The sequence below is a fragment of the Pleurodeles waltl genome, chromosome 1_1 (assembly GCF_031143425.1).
Source record: "Pleurodeles waltl isolate 20211129_DDA chromosome 1_1, aPleWal1.hap1.20221129, whole genome shotgun sequence".
Taxonomy (NCBI): Eukaryota; Metazoa; Chordata; class Amphibia; order Caudata; family Salamandridae; genus Pleurodeles; species Pleurodeles waltl.
In genome coordinates this window covers 78,340,963-78,362,694 of record NC_090436.1, presented here as the reverse complement: position 1 = coordinate 78,362,694, position 21,732 = coordinate 78,340,963, and the positions used below count along the sequence as shown (strand labels likewise).

The following is a 21,732-nucleotide window of genomic DNA, read 5'->3' as shown; positions in this document are numbered from 1 at the left end:
CTTTCATATTTACCAATTACGATCAGCATACAAGGAAGTCTTCGTCTCACAGGTACCGTTCTTCGGTCATCATGGGTACCGTTTCTTGATCGGCATGGGACGGGACAAAGGGGCAGGGGTGAACGGGGCAATTGCCTCACGGCGGCAAGGTAAAACTATTACTTCATGCAAAGGGACTAAATCAAAGTTACAGTCTCTAGGGCAAGAATCATTTAAAGTCTCTTTCTCTCGATTAGAGAAAGAATCAAAGTCTCTCAAAATGGCGTCGCAGCAAAGTGGGCCATAATAGCTACGAAGTCTGCAAAATGGCGGGTATCGAACTGGTAATGGCTGCAATGATCGTAATGATCTCATTTCTCCTCGTGCACCTGGGTTTTATAGACAACAGTTCGAGTCCAGTAGGGTCTCCATTGGAGGGTTCATAGGTTAGCTTCAAATTGTCCAATCAAAAACAACAGTTCTCAAGCTTTTACTTAAGCATACATTATCCTTGGAGATGGGTATGCAAATCGCAACATTGTTTCCCAATTAGCTTACTCTCAGAGCCTCCATTGTCCGCACCTGCAAGTCGACCTTGAATTAAAGAGAAAATATGCCAGGCTGGCACTAACTTTAAGATAAGCATGTGAACAGTTTCTGTGGAAAAGTACAGCTTCAAGCTAAAATACACGTTTAATAGCACAGTGGAAAAATACGAGCATCTAAACCGTGAGACCAGGCGACTAGGCCAAAGCCTCCGCTAAAGTAATGCTAAGCTAAAACATTTCAAACAAGCAAATCGTAGCACACGTTTATGATTATGTCGGATTAGTGCAATTCTAATTCACCACGTTATATAAAGCACGCGTATAAATGATGGCAAACTACTCTGAGGGCACATTTTGTCCCCGTACAATCTTTATTAGTTCGGTTAATGTCACACATGATTATTTCAGCACTACGTTTAAGCGTTAATAAATCAAAACCTTCATTTTCTGCTTCATCAATCCCTCCTCTGATGACTACTAGTCATCACACCAAACCACGCCCACAAATTTTATTCCATTAAAATTCTGTCAGTTCCCTTTTCCTTTTAGTACCCCTAGTTTGCGCTTTGTATTCTTCTGCCATTCTTTTCATAATTTTCTCTTCTTTTCTTCTTTTAATTCTTTCCATAATCATTATTATTCCCCTTTTTATTCCCCAAATTCCAAATACACAAATTATTACTATTAATATTCCTTCTATTATTTTCAATAATATTCCATTCCAAATTCCCCCAAGCCAATGTCCCACTGAAGCTATTCCCTTTCCAACCTTCTCCCACACTCCTGGTTCTTTCAATTCCTTCAAATCTGCACTTTCTTTTGTTAGATTAGCAAGCATAGTTTTAATCTTCACACTATTATCAGGTATATAGGTGCAACAGTGACGTGCACCAATCATTTTGCAAACGCCTCCATCCTTTGCTAAAAGAATGTCTAAAGCAAGCCTATTTTGAAGAGTCATAGCTCTTTCCGCTGCAAGCTCAGCATCTATCAGGATTATAGCACCTGAAAACTTTGTCAGCATGTTATCCACTATAGTAGACAACTTTCGTATCTTGATGGAATTCAGCACAACTCCCAATGAAGGAATCATGGCTCCAAATATATCACCTACCACAGCTGCTGCGGTCTCTCTTTTCTGGATACTATGAGATCCAGATGTCTTTTGAATCATCGATACGTCATCCAGCTGATAAACCTTTGGGAACACTATACCCAGATAACATCTCCCCCACCATCCCTTTGGAAGACGATAATAAGCATTATGCCCACAAATGTAATATACACCTGGGATGACAGGGTCAAGTCCGTCCAACATGAATGTCCATTTGGCCTTAAAAATAAACGTATGTTTGCACTCACTCGCTCCTACAAAAATATTGTCATAATAAGATTCACCTCGATATATACAAAACTTCCCTACATGCCAAGCATCTAAAGCTATCTTCCCTTGTGTTTTTATAGCAGCAAAATCATAATTATCTACTGACGTCCTCTTATGCAGCTCTTTTTCTAATTTCGCTTTCATTTGAGCCCTTCTATCATCTGTGCGATCTAAAAAGCTTATTTCTACAGCAGAGACTGAGCAAGTAAGGTTTTCCCTATGAGCATGAGCCGTTTCAAAAGGTTGCATTGGCTCGAAAAATTCCCCCATAATTTTATAATCCCAATATTTTGCAGTCTGGCTTAGCTGCGCTATTATAGGAACATAAGCAAAGGTAACATCATAATTCGAGTAAAAATACTGTATGTTAGTTTGACCATAAAACCTAGACATTACTATACTACACGTAATCCCATATGTAAGAGGCATGTGGTGATATGTCACCCCCTCCTTCACTGATGTCGGTATCTGTGTACACACATAACAATCCTTCGCATCCATAGTCTCAACATACTCTGTTAGCAAGCGATAGAAAACGTTATACGAAAGCTCTTTCTTATCGTGCAAGAGTCTCTCATCCAATGCTAGTCTTTTCAATGGGGTTAGTTCAGTGACAGTAACAGGAGCAATAGTAGAAGCCTCGATATTCTCACTTTCACCCTTTCCATGCATTCCAAACACAATTGCCATTATTATTATTACACATGTAATTACCAAGCCTATACACACATATTTACAATATTTCTTTCTATTGTTTTGCGTCATGATCTGTATAGAATCAGAGAGCTAGAAGCACTTATAAATGAAACTATTTAGCAATTCCGTTACAAAGCTGAGCGAGCGCAATGTTCACACCGTCTTCTTCAAAAGGCCAGTCACTTATCGGTTAGCAGCATTTGTCTCAATTCGGTTTAGCAATGTGTCAACTGGTTGTTTGTCTCACGTTAGATTGCAGCAAGCAATACCATTTACTACCCTTTCAATCGACAGAGTCTATGAAACTTTTCTTTTCTATTGGTATCTCTTCTTCTTCTTCGTTCTCGATGCTTAGAGATACAAACTCATCAGTCCAATCATCATTTACCGCATATGCCCATTCAGGACCAGAATACCTCCTGTTTGGTATCCTTTTTCTTTTCAATTTTGCTTCTCTTTTCGATTCCGCTTCGCTAGTACTTTCCTCTTTTGTCAAGTCTTTTTCCTCACTTGACGATTGTTCCACGACAGTCACTTCTTTTCTTTTCTCTTTCACTTTCGGCCTTCCTCCTTCGTTCAAACTTTCTTTACCCTTCTCTTTTATTGGTGAGATACTTAGTCTTCTCTTTGCACCATGTCCGTTTGATGGACCTGCGATCTTTTCTGTGGAATCTTGAACTTTTTCCTTTTGTTCTGCCTCGTTCCCTCCTTCTGGGGAATCAATCACGTTCTCTTTTCCCTTTTCTGTATCGTCTGTTTCTGGGAAAGCCCTCCTCTGATCAGGCTCTCCTTCTTTTTCACCTTTTTCGAGCCCTTCGTCACCGTTACTTTCTTCAGGCTCTGTATCACTTTCAGCTGCTTCAGGTTCTTTGTCACCTTCAGCTTCTTCAGGCTTTTTGCTACCCTCAGCGGCTTCAGGCTCTTTGTCACCTGCAGCTTCTTCGTCGCTGTCTGAACTTTCTCCTTGGTCTCCCCCAAGTGAGTTGGCGTCTTCGTCGTCGGAGAATATCTCCTTTTCTCCTGCTTCTGCCTGTTCGCTTTCAGTTCGCTTTTGTTCTGTCTCAGCACTCGCCACTGCTTTATCAGGCACTGGTACTTTCAGCGCTTCAACTTCCTCATCTGTGGGACACAATACCTTCTTTGTGTGACTGGCGTGAATCCAGTTGGGAACCCCCGCACACTTCACAGCGGTAGTTGTCGTCAGGATCACTTGGAAAGGGCCTTTCCAACGGGGTTCCAGACACGACTTTCTCACGTGCTTCTTTACCACGACCCAGTCACCTGCTTTCAGTGCGTGTCCTGGACCTTGGATCGGTGGCAAGGTGGTCGCTTCCACCTGGTGAGAGAAAGAGCGAACCACGTCAGCCAGTCCTTTGCAGTAGTCTAACACCATATCATCTGTAATATTCAAAAGCATGTTTGCGGGAACTGCAGGAAGTCTCATAGCTCTGCCCATGAGTATTTCATGCGGAGACAATCCAGTTTTTCTATCAGGAGTGTTTCTCATTGACATTAGCACTAAGGGCAATGCGTCAGGCCATTTCAAATTTGTTGATGCACATATTTTTGCCATTCTCGATTTCAGCGTACCATTCATCTGCTCCACCAGTCCTGAGGCTTCAGGGCGATAGCTACAGTGCAGCTTTTGCTCAATGTTCAGTGCTTCGCAAAGTAACTTCATCACCTCGTTATTGAAGTGACTTCCCCTATCTGATTCTAAAGAGATCGGGAATCCGAAACGTGGTATCAACTCCCTCAACAATAGCTTGGCAACTGTAAGGCTGTCATTTCTACGTGTTGGGTATGCCTCAATCCAGTGACTAAAAATGCACACAATCACCAACACATATTTCAGACCCCCATGCACAGGCATCTCAATGAAGTCCATCTGCATTCGACTAAAAGGTCCGCTTGCCCTACCAATGTGACTCGCACTCACAACTGTTCCCTTTCCTGGGTTCATCTGCTGGCAAGTGACACATCGATGGCAAACTGCTTCTGCAGCTTGGCGAAATCTGGGGTTAAACCAATCAGTTTTGAACAATCTTATCATGGCATCTCTCCCTAGGTGAGCTTGCCCATGATAGAACCGCGCAAGCTGTGATAAGAGACTATTTGGCAAAACAAATTTTCCCTCATGTGAAACCCATAACTCATCTTGTCTCTTTATACACTGTGATTTAATCCAGGAATCTCTTTCATCCTCCCTGACATTATTCTGGAGTGCTTTTAGTTCCTCTATTGTATCTACAACCTTCAAGGCAAATGCTTCAGCTGGTTCGAGTTCTGGTTCACTTATTGTATTCCAATCATCCCTTAGTAATATACAGTTCAAAGCACAAAATCTTGCGACTTGATCTGCATATGCATTTCCCAGAGACACATAGTCCTGTCCTTTCGTGTGAGCACTGCACTTTACCACTGCAACTTCAGCTGGCACTTGAATGGCATGTAACAATTCCCTTATTCTCTCCCCGTTCTTTACTGGGGATCCTGAAGAAGTCAGGAAACCTCTCTGTGACCATAGTTGTCCAAAGTCATGCACAATCCCAAACCCGTATTGACTATCAGTGTAAATGGTGACTTTCATCAATGCAGACAGTTGACATGCTCTGGTAAGGGCAACAAGTTCTGCTACTTGTGCAGAATAGACTCCTTGAAGCCATCCCGCTTCCAAGACACCCGTTACAGTACATACAGCATATCCTGCTTTCAAAATCCCCATCCCATCTCTTAGACATGAACCATCAACAAAAAGAATTTGGTCATTTACATCAAGCTTAGTATCCTTGATGTCCGGTCGGGGTTTTGTGCAAAATTCAGTCACCTGAAGGCAGTCATGCTCGACGTCTTCAGCGTTCTCAATTTCAGCATTTTCTCCAGGAAGCAAGGTAGCTGGATTCAACGTAGTGCACCTTTTCAGCTGCACATTCGGTGAGCCCAGAATTATCGTTTCATACTTTGTGAGTCTTGCTCCTGTCATGTGCTGTGTTCGGGAGCGGGTCAAAAGTATTTCAACTGAGTGAGGGACCATGACTGTTACTGGGTGTCCCATCACTATTCCTTCACTCTGAGTGAGGCTTATACCAACTGCTGCTACGGCGCGCAAACACCCTGGGAGTGCTGCTGCAACCGGATCCAAAGTAGCTGAAAAATACGCTACTGGTCTGTTTACGCCACCATGGGCTTGGGTCAAGACAGACAAAGAACATGCATCACGTTCATGGCAAAACAACGTGAAAGGCTTCGTGTAATCAGGCATACCTAAAGCTGGAGCCCTGCACATGCATTCCTTTAATTCAACAAAAGCATCCATCTCATCTCCTTTCAGCTCAATTTCATCCAAGGCATCCTTCTGGGTCAATTTCAGTAGGGGCTTCGCTAGAGACGAGAAGTTGGGTATCCACTGGCGACAATATCCCACCATTCCCAAAAACTTCCTCACCTCCTTCCTTGTCTTTGGTGGACTCATTTGAAGTATACTTGTAATTCTTTCCTTCATTATTCTCCGTGACCCTTTCTCTATTTGGTGACCCAAGTATTTCACTTTCTTCTGACAGAACTGTAATTTGGAAGGAGACACCTTATGTCCATTCCTTCCCAAATGGTTCAACAGAGCAATGGTATCGGCTGTGCAGCCACTTTCTGTCCTTGATGCAACCAGTAAGTCATCAATGTACTGTACTAGAGTTGACTCGAATGGCAGTTCTAGTGCTTCCAGATCTTTCTTTAGAATCTGATTGAAGATTGACGGTGACTCAGAAAACCCTTGAGGAATTCGACACCAACTGTACACTCTGTCTAGGAATTTGAAGCAAAAGAGGAATTGGCTGTCCTCATGAAGAGGCACAGAAAAGAATGCCTGTGACAAATCGATGACTGAGAACCATTCAGCATCGCAAGGAACTTGAAACATTATCACAGCTGGATTCGGCACGACAGGGCAGCACTTTATTATGATGTCATTTATTTTCCTCAAATCCTGCACGAGTCGGACTTTCCCACTTGGCTTTATTAGTCCCATTATCGGTGAGTTACATGGACTGCTTAGCACTTCTTTCAGTACCCCCTGTTTTACAAATTCATCAATGAGTTGGGCAACTTTCATGAGAGTATCTTGTGGCATGTGGTATTGTGGGGTCTGGGGAAAGATCGCATTGGGCTTTACCATCACTTTTACTGGTTCCACTCCTTTCATCAATCCCACCTCTTTCCCTGTCATGTCCCACACTTCCTTTCCGACTGTTTCCCGTAATTCTGCTGGGATATCTTCTTCAGTTATCATCGGGAAGAGACAAATCAGAGGATACTCTTCGTCGACTGTTTCCATCTCATCCCCCTCTACACTGTCCTCTTCCTCCCCATCATTGCTCGTTTCTATTGTTATTCCTTCGTTTGAACACATTATCGAACAACCCAATTTACACAATAGGTCTCTTCCTAACAGTGCTATCGGGCTTGAGTCACACACCACAAACTGATGTACCCCTTGATAGTTACCGATGCTGACTGGTACCGGATCTGTAATAGGGTTCGTCAGATGTCTGTTTGCTACTCCCACCACTTGAACTGTCCTCCCTGAGAGTGGCAAATTTGGAACTTCACTACTCTTAACTGTTGAACGTGTGGCTCCCGTGTCAACCAAGAATGAAACACGATGACCCATTACTCTTCCCTCTACGTACGGACCCCTTTGATCAACTTCCAAGGATGCCGCAAGCACACAATCTCCTTCTTCTCCTGAACTTTCACTCTCCCATACGTTGTTTATTCCACTCTCACTGTGTAATGGGAACTGTTGTACGGTACCATTTGTACTCATTACCTGACCCGTTACCTGTGGAGGAACCATCACTTGCTGCTGACTCATTGGTGCCAAGGGTATTTGCATTTGCTGATTAGGTACCATAGGTAACTGCTGTTGCATTGGCTGCATTTGCGTCATCTGCATACGAGGCATCTGCATTTGCTGCGACTGCATAGGTTGTAATCCCTGCAATTGATTTACAGTCTGAAAATTTGGGCTTGGACCTCTCAATTTCGGTCCCCTCATTGTCTGAAATGCATTGACATCATTGTTTTGCTGACCAACACCTACACCTGCACCTGCACCTGCACCTACACCTGCACCTTCCTGCACCACCATCGGGCACTCGCGTTTCCAATGACCGACGATTCCGCACACGTGACACGGCATCACCTTCTTCATTGCCTGCACACCCGTCACAACAGTGTTCAAATCCGGACCATTATTCACAAAACCTCCTCTGCCTCTGCCTCTGGCCTGTGGCTGAAACGCCATGTTTCCCTGCAACTGCAACTGCTGTTGCGGTACCTGTTGTTGGAACCCTTGTATCCCTTGCAAGCCTTGCAGACCTTGCAGACCTTGCAAACCTGTTTGAGCTGCCTTAAGCTGCATCATCATCACCTTCTCTTTCAGCTTTTTCTGTTTCACTTCAATTTCGTCGCTACAGTATTTCGCATAAGTCAAGACCTCATCGATCGGTTTCGACTGCCAACAAATCAAATGCGACTTTATCATCTGACTTATCTCTGGCCTCAGCCCTTCCACAAATCTGAACACAAAATGGAGCATGTCCTTCGCCTCTATTGTTTCCGTGCCACTGTAATTCTTGAACGCCTTCAACAAGCTCTCATAGTAACTATGAATCGATTCTTTAGTCTCTTGGGCAGTTCGATCGATCTTCTGCCAATCCACGTTCTTCGCGGGTACCTTAGTCTTCAAATGCTCAATCACCTTATAGTACAAGCTCATCACCAAAGGTGACGGTGCACCTGTCTCCCTGTTCCTCTCTGGTTCACTCGTCGGCCAACCTACAGCTCTTTTGCAATCCTCCCACAAATCTGCCGGAACCACAATCTCAAAGAGAGTATTCAGGTCTTCCCAGAGACATTTTGCAAGCTTCACAAACCTGTCAGTCTGCTGATACCATTCAATCGGTTTCTCTCTTAGTTTGGGAAAATCATCCGTAAAGGACTGAATTTCGCTTCTGTGCCATGGTACATGTACTAATTTTCCCCCTGCTGTCTCCCTCATTGGTAACATTGTTACTGTATCACTACTCTGCGGTCTTTTCTCATTGTGCTCTGTAGCACTGTCCCTCCTCTTATCCTTCCTCTTTACCCACCTGCTTTCCCATTTGTCTAAGCACCTCCACACTTGTGCACTCTGCAGCAATTCTCTAAGGTGTGTCTTCATGCCTGCTGACCTCATGTGTTCAAAATCTGTGGTCCCAAAATCTAATCTGTAGCTCCTGCTCAAGTGTTTCGTCTTGTCTATGTCAACCCCGTTTCTATCAGCTGCTTCCTGCAAGCTCTTATGTATCTTGTTCACTTCCTTCGTAATCCTGGGACATAGATACCTCAGCTCTTCTTCCGTGTAGGACTCTAACCTGTTCACACCCATAGTCCCTTCCACCAATTCTTGTGCTTCCATGTTCAACCTGACCCTATTCATATAGTCTTCTCCTTTCCCACTAGCTGAATTTTGTGTAGAATTCAGACTGTTGAACCACTGTGTCAGATGTTGCGCATTCACCCCCATCAAGGTAGCGTTCACATCGACTGCCATCGATGGCTGCGGCAGCTTTTCAGTGTTCGATGTGAGAGGTATTATCAGTGGGGGGCTCGACCTCACCAGTGTTGACTGAGCACATATGGGACTAAACTCCATCAAGGACCCAGACCCAGTTGGCTGAGCCGCTATCGGAGTTATCCCTGGAGTGTTTTCTATGCACCTTCTTTCTGTCCCATTCTGCAGCATTGATCCCTGACTGTTCAGACCCGAATAAGGCTGACTATACAGAGGTACCGCTGGACCTACAGTAATGGGTAAGGATATCGCGTCTGGGTTCTGTCCATTCCCCATGTTCTGTGGCATGTTCATTCCCACACCATGGGTCATCATTGCCGGCATGCCCATCTGGCTCCCCGTCATTTGAGCATGTGCGTTTCCTCCCTGCATCTGCTTTTGAGGCATCAAAAACTGAGTTGATTCAGCTTGTGCCATTGTTGGGTTGTAACCATTCTGTACTCCCCTTACTGTTGGATCTAGAATCATTCCTGCACTTTTATCACTACTGTAGTACCCTGGCATCTGCGGCTGATAATTTTCTGCTGGTTTTAACGCGGGCACATCTGGATATATTCTCCTAACCTGCGGTATCTGCGGGGTGAACAATAAACTCGGGTCCTTAGATCCCGATGACGCTCCTGGAATCTGTGTTTCATTGTTCTGTATCGGTGCCGGAGGGGCAGAACTGGTACTTGGACCTTGTCCATTCTCTGCATAAGGCGGTGGACGGTCGTTCAGCAATTGCATTATCAACTCCTCATCCTCTAACTCCTCTTCTCTTCTCAACTTTTCCTCGTCCTCTCTATCCTTGGAACACTTTCTGTCTGTCTTACAGGTGGCTTTCTTACCTGTCTCCTCTCCTTCCTTAGTAATTGCGGGGAACAATTTTATCCCCTGCAATACATCTGACCTCCACACCTTCTGTGCATTATCCCATCTAGCATCCGCTAGTGTCTTTTCTACCTTCCTCATTCTGGTCTCGAACTTCTTTTGCTGTTGCTGTCTGGCCATTAGTTCCCAAATTGCTAGAGCCTCAAACTGTGCTGGCCTTGGAGGCACCTTCATGTCGTACATCGCGAATCTCAAATTCTCTAGGATCCTTATATTGAATGTCCCATGTATCGGGAACGCTACGCTCCCATGTTTCTCTGTCAGTTTGTGCCATTGCTTTAACCAAAGACACGGAGCTACCCCTTTTTCCTCCATTACAATGTAAGCTGGTGTACCCTCGGGCGGCGTCTCTTCTCCTACGCTCGCTTTAATGTAAGACTCCCCCTTCATTGCGCTCCTAAATGCTTTAAGGAATTTCATTTTCTCGTCTTTTATTTAACCAAGTTTATAACCAATATTTAACTTCAATTCCACAAACTTTAGTCAATAGGTAACTTTTAATTCCACAAAATTTGTAATCAATAGGTGACTTTAATTCCCGGAATACTCTTCACCTGCCTTTCCCCTTCCAATCGAGTCCCACGGACTGCGTCCAATCCGTGCGCGACCCTTCTCTTCAACCAACCTATCCCAGCGCGGCTCTTAGTGACGTCACACTCATACACACTGCGGCTGACAAAGCCTCGCGGCTAGTCCTCCTTCACTCACCTCTTTTCGTACCAACTTCTGCATATATTGCGAGCTACCAAAAAATAAAACAGATCTGTCGGTTTACTACAGGAAGGGTAACACAATCGCTTCAGGACCTTAGGGACCTTTCACTAACCTCGGGACTCTTCACTAGCCTCTGGCCGCTATTCCGTCTTTCTCAGTCCCCACATTCGCAAGCAAATCTGACCCGCAGACCTACTCTCAACTTGTCAATGATCTGTTCTAGTGCACTTTAGAATCTTCGTCAAAGCCCGAAGTCGAAGTTTCTTTCACTCCCTAACACACGTACCCGACTTGTTGACCACGCCCGATCAACCTACTAAACCACCCAGACCACAACGTGGATCAACATACTCCGGAGTCTCTTGACCTCGCAGGGCCCGTCTCAACAACAACAACCACGTGGACCTTTTTATGCACAAAGCGCAACACGCACATGAAGTTCGACGACTTCCCTACTCTCACACTCGGAGCCGCACCTCCGCTTACTCTATGAAGTTCGACGACTTCTCTACTTCTACACTCGGAGTCGCACCTCCGCTATCCTTAAAAAGAAAATCCTCGCAACCTTTTCACACACCCTGCGGCAATAAGCTGTGCAAGCGCAAAACCCTAACTTCACTCATACTATCACTAGTACCGCCAGCGCTGATTCCACACCTCCATTCTTTCCATTCGCAAGCTCCGAGATCCCGGGAAAGTCGCGGTGGACCTAGCCCATCATCATTCTGTCAATCTGTTTTACCCAAGAAAATCTAATTCAACCTCTCGAATGGGGTCCAAAAATGCGTAACCGTTAATTCAACACCATGTACTTTAAGAGTACAGGGTCCCAAAAGACGAAACCGTCCTCTGCTACCATCTACTGATAGAGCGGAACGTGGTAACAAATTTACCTACGTTTGGATGCTCTTTAGGCCGATGAATCTTTTGACTAAGTGGGAACTCTCTGTACTCTCATATCGATCAGTCGCATCAAATCAATAATCAATAACGAACATAAGCAACCCCTTGAACAACATAACACTTGACAATTAATCCAGAATACATTTCGGCGAACCCTGACCTTTCAGTCAGGAATAACCACACCAGTTTATTGCAAAGTTAGTGAATTTATTTCCCTATATTAACAAAGCTAGCACAATGTAAATGTGTCTCAACACCAAATGATAAACATATATGAACATTAATAGCTGTCCATAACGTCGAAACAAGTGCAATCTATGAAGCATTTGAATCACAAGACATTCGATAATGGCAATGCAAATCACTAATACGATAATCTGTAATGAACTAATAGCATACATTTAGTCAGCATAACAAGATCTCAAATTGCATCGTGCGACATATGGAATCCTCACCTAACCACAAATTAGCATCGGCATGTGGGACTTCATGCAAAAACAATTTAGCAACATTAATTTAGAAAAACTCCTAACTAGGGATCTTACCAAAAATCAGCAGTTGGTTACCTAAAAGAAACACAATGCAATTTTACAATTTCCTTTCATATTTACCAATTACGATCAGCATACAAGGAAGTCTTCGTCTCACAGGTACCGTTCTTCGGTCATCATGGGTACCGTTTCTTGATCGGCATGGGACGGGACAAAGGGGCAGGGGTGAACGGGGCAATTGCCTCACGGCGGCAAGGTAAAACTATTACTTCATGCAAAGGGACTAAATCAAAGTTACAGTCTCTAGGGCAAGAATCATTTAAAGTCTCTTTCTCTCGATTAGAGAAAGAATCAAAGTCTCTCAAAATGGCGTCGCAGCAAAGTGGGCCATAATAGCTACGAAGTCTGCAAAATGGCGGGTATCGAACTGGTAATGGCTGCAATGATCGTAATGATCTCATTTCTCCTCGTGCACCTGGGTTTTATAGACAACAGTTCGAGTCCAGTAGGGTCTCCATTGGAGGGTTCATAGGTTAGCTTCAAATTGTCCAATCAAAAACGACAGTTCTCAAGCTTTTACTTAAGCATACATTATCCTTGGAGATGGGTACGCAAATCGCAACATTGTTTCCCAATTAGCTTACTCTCAGAGCCTCCATTGTCCGCACCTGCAAGTCGACCTTGAATTAAAGAGAAAATATGCCAGGCTGGCACTAACTTTAAGATAAGCATGTGAACAGTTTCTGTGGAAAAGTACAGCTTCAAGCTAAAATACACGTTTAATAGCACAGTGGAAAAATACGAGCATCTAAACCGTGAGACCAGGCGACTAGGCCAAAGCCTCCGCTAAAGCAATGCTAAGCTAAAACATTTCAAACAAGCAAATCGTAGCACACGTTTATGATTATGTCGGATTAGTGCAATTCTAATTCACCACGTTATATAAAGCATGCGTATAAATGATGGCAAACTACTCTGAGGGCACATTTTGTCCCCGTACAATCTTTATTAGTTCGGTTAATGTCACACATGATTATTTCAGCACTACGTTTAAGCGTTAATAAATCAAAACCTTCATTATGGAGTTGAGAAATTAACACCTTTTTGACCGTTCTTCGGTCATCATGGGTACCGTTTCTTGATCGGCATGGGACGGGACAAAGGGGCAGGGGTGAACGGGGCAATTGCCTCACGGCGGCAAGGTAAAACTATTACTTCATGCAAAGGGACTAAATCAAAGTTACAGTCTCTAGGGCAAGAATCATTTAAAGTCTCTTTCTCTCGATTAGAGAAAGAATCAAAGTCTCTCAAAATGGCGTCGCAGCAAAGTGGGCCATAATAGCTACGAAGTCTGCAAAATGGCGGGTATCGAACTGGTAATGGCTGCAATGATCGTAATGATCTCATTTCTCCTCGTGCACCTGGGTTTTATAGACAACAGTTCGAGTCCAGTAGGGTCTCCATTGGAGGGTTCATAGGTTAGCTTCAAATTGTCCAATCAAAAACGACAGTTCTCAAGCTTTTACTTAAGCATACATTATCCTTGGAGATGGGTACGCAAATCGCAACATTGTTTCCCAATTAGCTTACTCTCAGAGCCTCCATTGTCCGCACCTGCAAGTCGACCTTGAATTAAAGAGAAAATATGCCAGGCTGGCACTAACTTTAAGATAAGCATGTGAACAGTTTCTGTGGAAAAGTACAGCTTCAAGCTAAAATACACGTTTAATAGCACAGTGGAAAAATACGAGCATCTAAACCGTGAGACCAGGCGACTAGGCCAAAGCCTCCGCTAAAGCAATGCTAAGCTAAAACATTTCAAACAAGCAAATCGTAGCACACGTTTATGATTATGTCGGATTAGTGCAATTCTAATTCACCACGTTATATAAAGCACGCGTATAAATGATGGCAAACTACTCTGAGGGCACATTTTGTCCCCGTACAATCTTTATTAGTTCGGTTAATGTCACACATGATTATTTCAGCACTACGTTTAAGCATTAATAAATCAAAACCTTCATTATGGAGTTGAGAAATTAACACCTTTTTGACTGGTAGTTCTTGCAGAAACTACGAAAAGAACAGGGATCGCTGAGTCCCACCCAAAAATGTGTTCGGTGTAACTTCCTCTTGAAGGAAAGCATGCGTGTTATGAATCCAGGGCATCACTAGGCGCGCGCTAGCAGGAGAGCGGGTTTTAGTTTACGCAGGAGCAGGAAGGGATGAAAGAAGACTGCGGTAACGCAGAGAACATACCAGTGTTTGCGTCATGACGCTGCAGCGGGGACGTCACTGATGACGTTGACTTCTTTACCACATTCTACTGTCCAGATGTCACACTGATGGTTTTATGATGGCGCACTGGATATTCTACAAGCCAAAAATCAGTCTACAAGGCTTTTCATTAAAAAAAATAATACTAGCCATCATGGCCTTAAAGTGGCTAAAGCATATTTTAGAGAATTGCCTTAGGCTTCATAGAAGAAACCTCTTCCTGAATCAACAACGCCGTCTCCAGGATCATCTCAAGGATTTTTGGACCCCAGGCAAGACACATTTTGGGATCCCCTGTTAGGAAAAACGTTGTATTTGATTACCCCCATTTCCTGGTCATTCAACTAGATTAAATTATATTTAAATTAGCAGAAACAGGGTCACAAAAACATCCAAACTATGGCGGTCATTCTGACCCTGGCGGTCAAAGACCGCCAGGGCGGAGGACCGCGGGAGCACCGCCGACAGGCCGGCGGTGCTCCAATGGGGATTCCGACCGCGGCGGTAAAGCCGCGGTCGGACCGGCACCACTGGCGGGCTCCCGCCAGTGTACCGCCGCCCCATTGAATCCTCCAAGGCGGCGCAGCTTGCTGCGCCGCCGAGGTGATTCCGACCCCCCCTACCGCCATCCAGATCCCGGCGGTCGGACCGCCGGGATCCGGATGGCGGTAGGGGGGGTCGCGGGGCCCCTGGGGGCCCCTGCAGTGCCCATGCCACTGGCATGGGCATTGCAGGGGCCCCCGTAAGAGGGCCCCTACATGTATTTCACTGTCTGCTGCGCAGACAGTGAAATACGCGACGGGTGCAACTGCACCCGTCGCACAGCTTCCACTCCGCCGGCTCGATTCCGAGCCGGCTTCATCGTGGAAGCCTCTTTCCCGCTGGGCTGGCGGGCGGCCTGAAGGCGACCGCCCGCCAGCCCAGCGGGAAAGTCAGAATTACCGCTGCGGTCTTTCGACCGCGGAACGGTAACCTGACGGCGGGACTTTGGCGGGCGGCCTCCGACGCCCGCCAAGGTCAGAATGAGGGCCTATATCTTGGGTGGGGCCTCGAAATCCTTAAGATGATATTGTCTAGAGAGAGATATGGGGTAGAGGTTGGAATAGAAGAGGTTAAGGTAGAAAACTAGAGGTGACACTGACATAACCCCCCCCCCCCGAAAAGATGGAGAACTGGATAGACCACTTTGATCTAGTCTTAAAACGCCAGGCCATCTTAACTTTTGCTACCTCTTGACTGGTGACAAGCTTCCCATCTCTGGGCACACCAATGTTCATGACATTAGTAGCCTAGAGACTCATAAACTAATCAAAAAAGGCAGCAGGCGTTCTGCATCTATGCACCCAGGATCTGGAACAACATCACTGTTTCCATCAAACCCAGTCCAACTTTCTGCAATTTAGGACAAAGCTGAAGACCGACCTTTGTAAACAACATGTCATGATGCAGTAACTAGTGAACCTCACGTCTCAGCACCCAGCGCCCCCCAGCCTAGGTTCACTCTGTGATTGCATCTCTGCCTTCAAACTTCCAGCTAGGTATGTGCTATACAAATATCACACACACATATACCTCCAAGATCCTCACTGCTCAGGCCCGTATTTATACTTTTTGACGCTAAACTGCGCTAACGCAGTTTAGCGTCAAAAAGTTTTGCGCCGGCTAACGCCATTCTGAAGCGCCATTCGGGCGCCGTATTTATTGAATGGCGTTAGCCGGCGCTAGCAGACCGGCGCTGCCTGGTGTGCGTGGAAAAAAACCACGTACACCAGGCGGCACCGGCGTTGGGGAAAATGGCGTTGGGGCGTCTTAAAATGGTGCAAGTCAGGTTGACGCCAAAAAATCGCCTCCACCCGATTTGCGCCATTTTTAACGACGCACAGACGCCATTTACATGACTCCTGTCTTAGTAAAGACAGGAGTCATGCCCCCTTGCCCAATGGCCATGCCCAGGGGACTTATGTCCCCTGGGCATGGTCATTGGGCATTGAGGCATGTAGGGGGGCACAAATCAGGCCCCCCTATGCCAAAAAAAAATATAAAAAAAATAAAAAATTATACTTACCTGAACTTACCTGAATGTCCCTGGGATGGGTCCCTCCATCCTTGGGTGTCCTCCTGGGGTGGGCAAGGGTGGCAGGGGGGGTCCCTGGGGGCATGGGAGGGCAGCTGTGGGCTCATTTTGAGCCCACAGGTCCCTTAACGCCTGCCCTGATCCAGGCGCTAAAATCCGGCGCAAATGCGGGGTTTTTTGCCCCTCCCACTCCCGGGCGTGATTTTTGCCCGGGAGTATAAATACGACGCATTTGCGTCGCAGTCATTTTTTTAGACGTGAACGCCTACCTTGCATCTCATTAACGCAAGGAAGGCGTTCACGCAAAAAAATTACGCTCTTTCCTCATACTTTGGTGCCAGACGCGTCTAACGCCAAAGTATAAATATGGCGTTAGTTTTGCGCCGAATTTGTGTCGAAAAAAACGACGCAAATTCGGCGCAAACGGAGTATAAATATGCCCCTCAGTGTTTCTACTGAGCACCAGCCTGTTGTCTCTGACACTTGCAGAGGCAAAAGTGCTCATTGCTGGGAATAAAATGCACACACAAGTGATTATTTGTAAATTTTCGGCCCAAAACGTAAACTGCATTTATTTATTTATTACAGAACAATGCTTGCATATGTCATAAATGCATGAATATTTAATTACTTATACTGTAATCAATGGTTTTGATGAAAAAAGGAAAGCAGTTTTCACTGTAAATTACTTTCCATATAATAGATGTCCAAAGCACTTGAGTGTGAATAAAAATAAGTCAACAATCCACGAGATAGTTATGTTCCCAAAGATAGCCCAAGTGCTCCTTTGCTGTGATCACTACTTTAGATCTATGGGATGGCTCTCCCATATGGGCTCTGCTGTAACTCCCTATAGCAGAAAGGTGTGTTCAACCAGATTCTCAGTACACTGATCATACCGGTAACCAAAAGTGCAGTTTATCGATCGAATGATCAGTCATTATATCTGCAGTGTGTGAAACACAATTTCCTAAACTTATACAAGTTTTAGCTCAGTTTGAGTACATACACCAAAGTATGGGAGGAGTGCGTGCTTGAAGGAATCTATAAAGGTGTATATGTGCTCGTTACTGTCAGCGTTATAGAAGGTCAGTCGCCCAGCCTCATAGTCTAGAAACAACCCAATCTTCTTGGGGCTCACTCTCAGTTCAAGAGGGGTCACCGGTAGGGTGAGCGCCTGGTAGGTCCCCTGCTTCCTTCTTCTCTCCACAGCCCATATTCCAACCGCAGGTGAGGGTGTGATAGCCGTATCCTTTGTTCTAGCGGTCTGTCTGGCAACCCCTACACGCCAGTTTCCCCCTACAGACCAGCCACTCACCCCGCAGACCTCTACCTCCCAATAAAGTCTCCTTGAGGTGAGTACCGCATATCCCAACACACAAAGCGGGGCAGTATACTGAGAGGAAGTAAGCCGTGAGATATTACGTGGCAGCACCTCGCTCCTACTGGCCCCCCATCTAACGCTTCTTCCATCCGCAGAGAGATTGAGGCTAGGATTGGCTGTTTTTGGATCCATGGTGGGAAAAACTGAAAAAGAAAAAAAAAGGTCATGAGGTTTAATTAGGAGATAATTTTTGAGAAATGAACATTGAGGAGGAAAGAACAAAATGCATTTAATAATTTCACGATTCTTATCAAGAGGTCTATAGGCGCTAGCCTGCTCCACAGTAAACCTGCACTAGTCATCTGCCTGAGAACGTCTTACGCAAAAAAGCACTAGTCCCGTTGGTTGACCAGCTAACATGAAGCTTTTAAGTTACCGTCACTATTCAACCATTTATCACTGATTTTAGTATGACGATGTCCGGTATTTGTGAGAAAATAGCACCTTGCAAAGGAAATATTAGTAGAAAGCCAAGACCTTTCTAGTTTACATCACCTTTAAGGTACATAAAGTGGAGCTAAAACAAGTTAGAAACAAAATGGAGGAAAAATAGACACAGGACTATCAGGCACTTAAAGCTTAGATAAAGAAATATAGAAAGTTAATTTAATGGGAAAACTCTACATTAATTGGAAGGCAGAGGCTGCTGCAAATAAACCCAAAGAACTTACTTAGGGGCATATTTACATGAAAGTGACGCATCGGTCCCGATGCAGCTCTTTTCTTGCGTCACCTCTGGCCCACCAAACAACACCATGGTTGCACTGAATTTACAGCACGGTGGACAATGGCGGTCGTTTGGACAGTAGCGTTAACATTTTTACGCTATTGTGGTGTTTTGCAGCACTAGCGTCAAAAACTTTGACGCTTGTGCAGCAAAGCTTAGGGAGGCCCATTGATTAAAATGAGTGCGTAATTTTAACGCCTGCTCTGAGCAGGCGTTAAAAATTACAGAAAAAATGGTGCAGTGAAATGTTTTAAATTTCACTGCGCCATTTTTTACGGGCCTCCCTGCGTTAGAATGCCCCTCTTGCATACATTATGCCTGCCAGACATAATGTGGCACAAGGGTTTACAAAGTGGAGCAATGCAAGCATTGCGCTACTTTGTAAATACGGCATGGTAGAAAGGCCTCTTTAAAGCCGCGTTAGCGTAAAACAAAATAAATGACGCTAGTGCAGCGCAAGGTAGAGCTAGAGGCTTGTAAATATGCCCCTTAGGGTACAAATCTATGAATCCAAAATTCTTCTTTTCATGCCACAATTCCACCATTGAGCAATCTGAGGTTTTCAAATGTTTTTGTATTGGAAGGCAATACAATAAAAATATATAAATTAATAAGTAATAAGTAAAATGTATATATATATGTATATATAGTATATATATATATATATATATATATATATATATATATACATACATACATACATACGTACATACATTATTATATATATATATGTATATATATATATATACACATATATATATATATATATATTTACATATACATATATATATGTATATTTTAAATAGCAGGCATTCAACATGATGTTGGTCTAAAAAGGTTAACAGATACCTCAACACTTACTTATTATGTTGAAAGAACTTATATAACTGCTAACGGTTCAAAGGAAACTCTCCATCCCCACATTTACTTCAAGGAAGTTGAAGAGACAGAAATGGAAAGTCATCTTAATCAACTGAAGCTGACGTGTCAAGAGTACAATATTCTGCTTGGGGGTGGTGGCAAATCAGAAGGTGTTCTTTACCACCCCTGCCATTACAAAGGCTGTTAACTTCTCCTTAAAAGCATGAATATTTCTGCCAGTCTTAGTCAAGGACACATCCCCGTCCAGATAATTTGGAGAATTACCACCCACACCAGGTCTACCCTGGCTGTTTCCTGCCTTGACGTGGATGGGTGCCTCTGAACTGCAGAGTTCACTGGATTCTGAGCCAATACTAGACTTGCCCCAGTCAGACGGAAGTCCTCACCATGTGACTTAGACTGCACTGATCGCCCTGGTGAATTTGCTCTATTACTCCTTATGTTGGCTACTTTCAAAGTGGTAAACTTTGAGCTATTGTTGGCAGAACTTAGGCAATTTGGCAGGTGTGTCTGATGCTGCACTTACATGGTTTGAGTCTCTTTTTCAACCAAATCTACCCAAAGGGTAAAACTTGGCCCTTTTTGGAAGCTGAAATACCCCTCCAATTTAATTTTTCTTTATCATGGACCAGCCTCCTGCAGTTCTATTGCTATACTAATGGGATGGAGACTTACCTGCACATCAGTGACCCAGATGATGATTTATCAAGCCTACAGGAAGGGATGAAAGTGGTTGCCCTTTGGATGAACTCAAGTGAATTAAAGTTGAATGTAGCCAAAATTGAGGTTTTGCTCATGAGCTCAGGTTGCAAACTCAGGGCCCTCTGCAATGTCCTACACAAAGGTCTTCAGTCCACCTTTGCATAAACAGCAAGGAATTTTGGAGGGCTGTGGGACTCATCCGTGTTTCAAAGCTCTTAAAGGGACAGTGGCTTGCTGCACGTTCTTATACCTTTGCCAGCTATAAAAGTGTTGTTTCTTTGAATGATACACCATAACAATATCCTGGGAACACTTATAACTCTAAACTCAACTACTCAAATGCCATACTTTGGGTTGAATTAAAGGACGAACAGTGGGACCACATTGTATCCAAAATATGGTAGCCAGACTTGTCCTGAAACAGAAAAACTGACACCAGGGTGCTCTCGATGGGTCCCAGGACCAGGATGCATTGTAAGAGGTGTTCGGCATTTGGCCTGCAGATCTGGAACTCCTACCCCGAGCATACAAAACTCAAGCCCACAATAACTAGGGTATAGAAATACTCTGAAAACATGTATTCTAATCCTATGAGGGTTCTACCTAAAGATGAGTTGCCTCTTCTCATATTTGCTCCTTTGCTCTTCATTGCTAGCCCCACAAAACTGCCTACAAGGGAAAGGTGACAGGGCAGCACCTCCACGTGCTTCCCTGGTTATTTCACTGTCAATCAAAGCTAATGTGCCACCCTTCACCTCTCCCCTGAACAGGCAGCACCTTTGATTATCATGAGTGGTGTCTTCAGAAAGTTGTTCCAAGATCAAAATTGATCTTCAAGCACAAACTGTGAAACAAAGAGGCTGGAAACATCTATTTTGATGCTGTAATCTAATCAGAAATTCACATCACACTTTCTCTCCATCTGTAATATCAAGCCGTGGCAAAACTAATAGGTGTGATGTTGATATGGCATGTGAATCCAGAGTGTGCACACCTTACAAGCATCAGATCTATTTCCTATACCAATGTCCGTTTGCTTTACAGCACTAGAGAGTAAGTGCAGAGCAGAAAAACTATTGGTTACTTCATCTATTTTTCAGTGCTTGCACCCCACTGCTATCGGGTGTGCATTTTCCAATGCTTGAGTGAAGTGCATTAACGGGGAGCGAGTGCAGACAACAGCATGTGAAACAAGCATTTGCAATGCAATGGGTCTCTCATTTGCTATAGTTAAAGCTAGTGGCGATGTACATTCCTAACTGGACTTTTCTTGCCACATGAATTGAAAATCAAGTGTAAAACATTAGTTGACATTAGCGAACCGATTCAAAGCGCCACGACCGCCATGAGCATGAGCGCGAAGGAGAGACACAAAAAGGAAAAAGAAGTTCAGTCCCAGTCAAACATGTCGACAAAAGTGCAATTATCCATGTAACAGGGGCAGTCTGCAAGGCGGTAACAAAACCACCCCAGGGAGTTACAAAT

The 21,732-nt window shown here is 44.4% G+C and overlaps 1 protein-coding gene across 1 annotated transcript in view; it reads right to left on the bottom strand.

Moving 5' to 3' along the window:
• Positions 1-17,086: 17,086 nt before the first annotated feature.
• LOC138266473 (E3 ubiquitin-protein ligase TRIM39-like) overlaps positions 17,087-21,732 on the bottom strand; it is an 83,836-nt gene continuing 79,190 nt past the window's right edge. Inside the window, exon 6 of the mRNA XM_069215347.1 lies at positions 17,087-18,079. Within this exon, the coding sequence (XP_069071448.1) occupies positions 17,529-18,079 (551 nt within the window). The 3' untranslated portion in view covers positions 17,087-17,528. The remainder of the gene's footprint in view (positions 18,080-21,732) is intronic.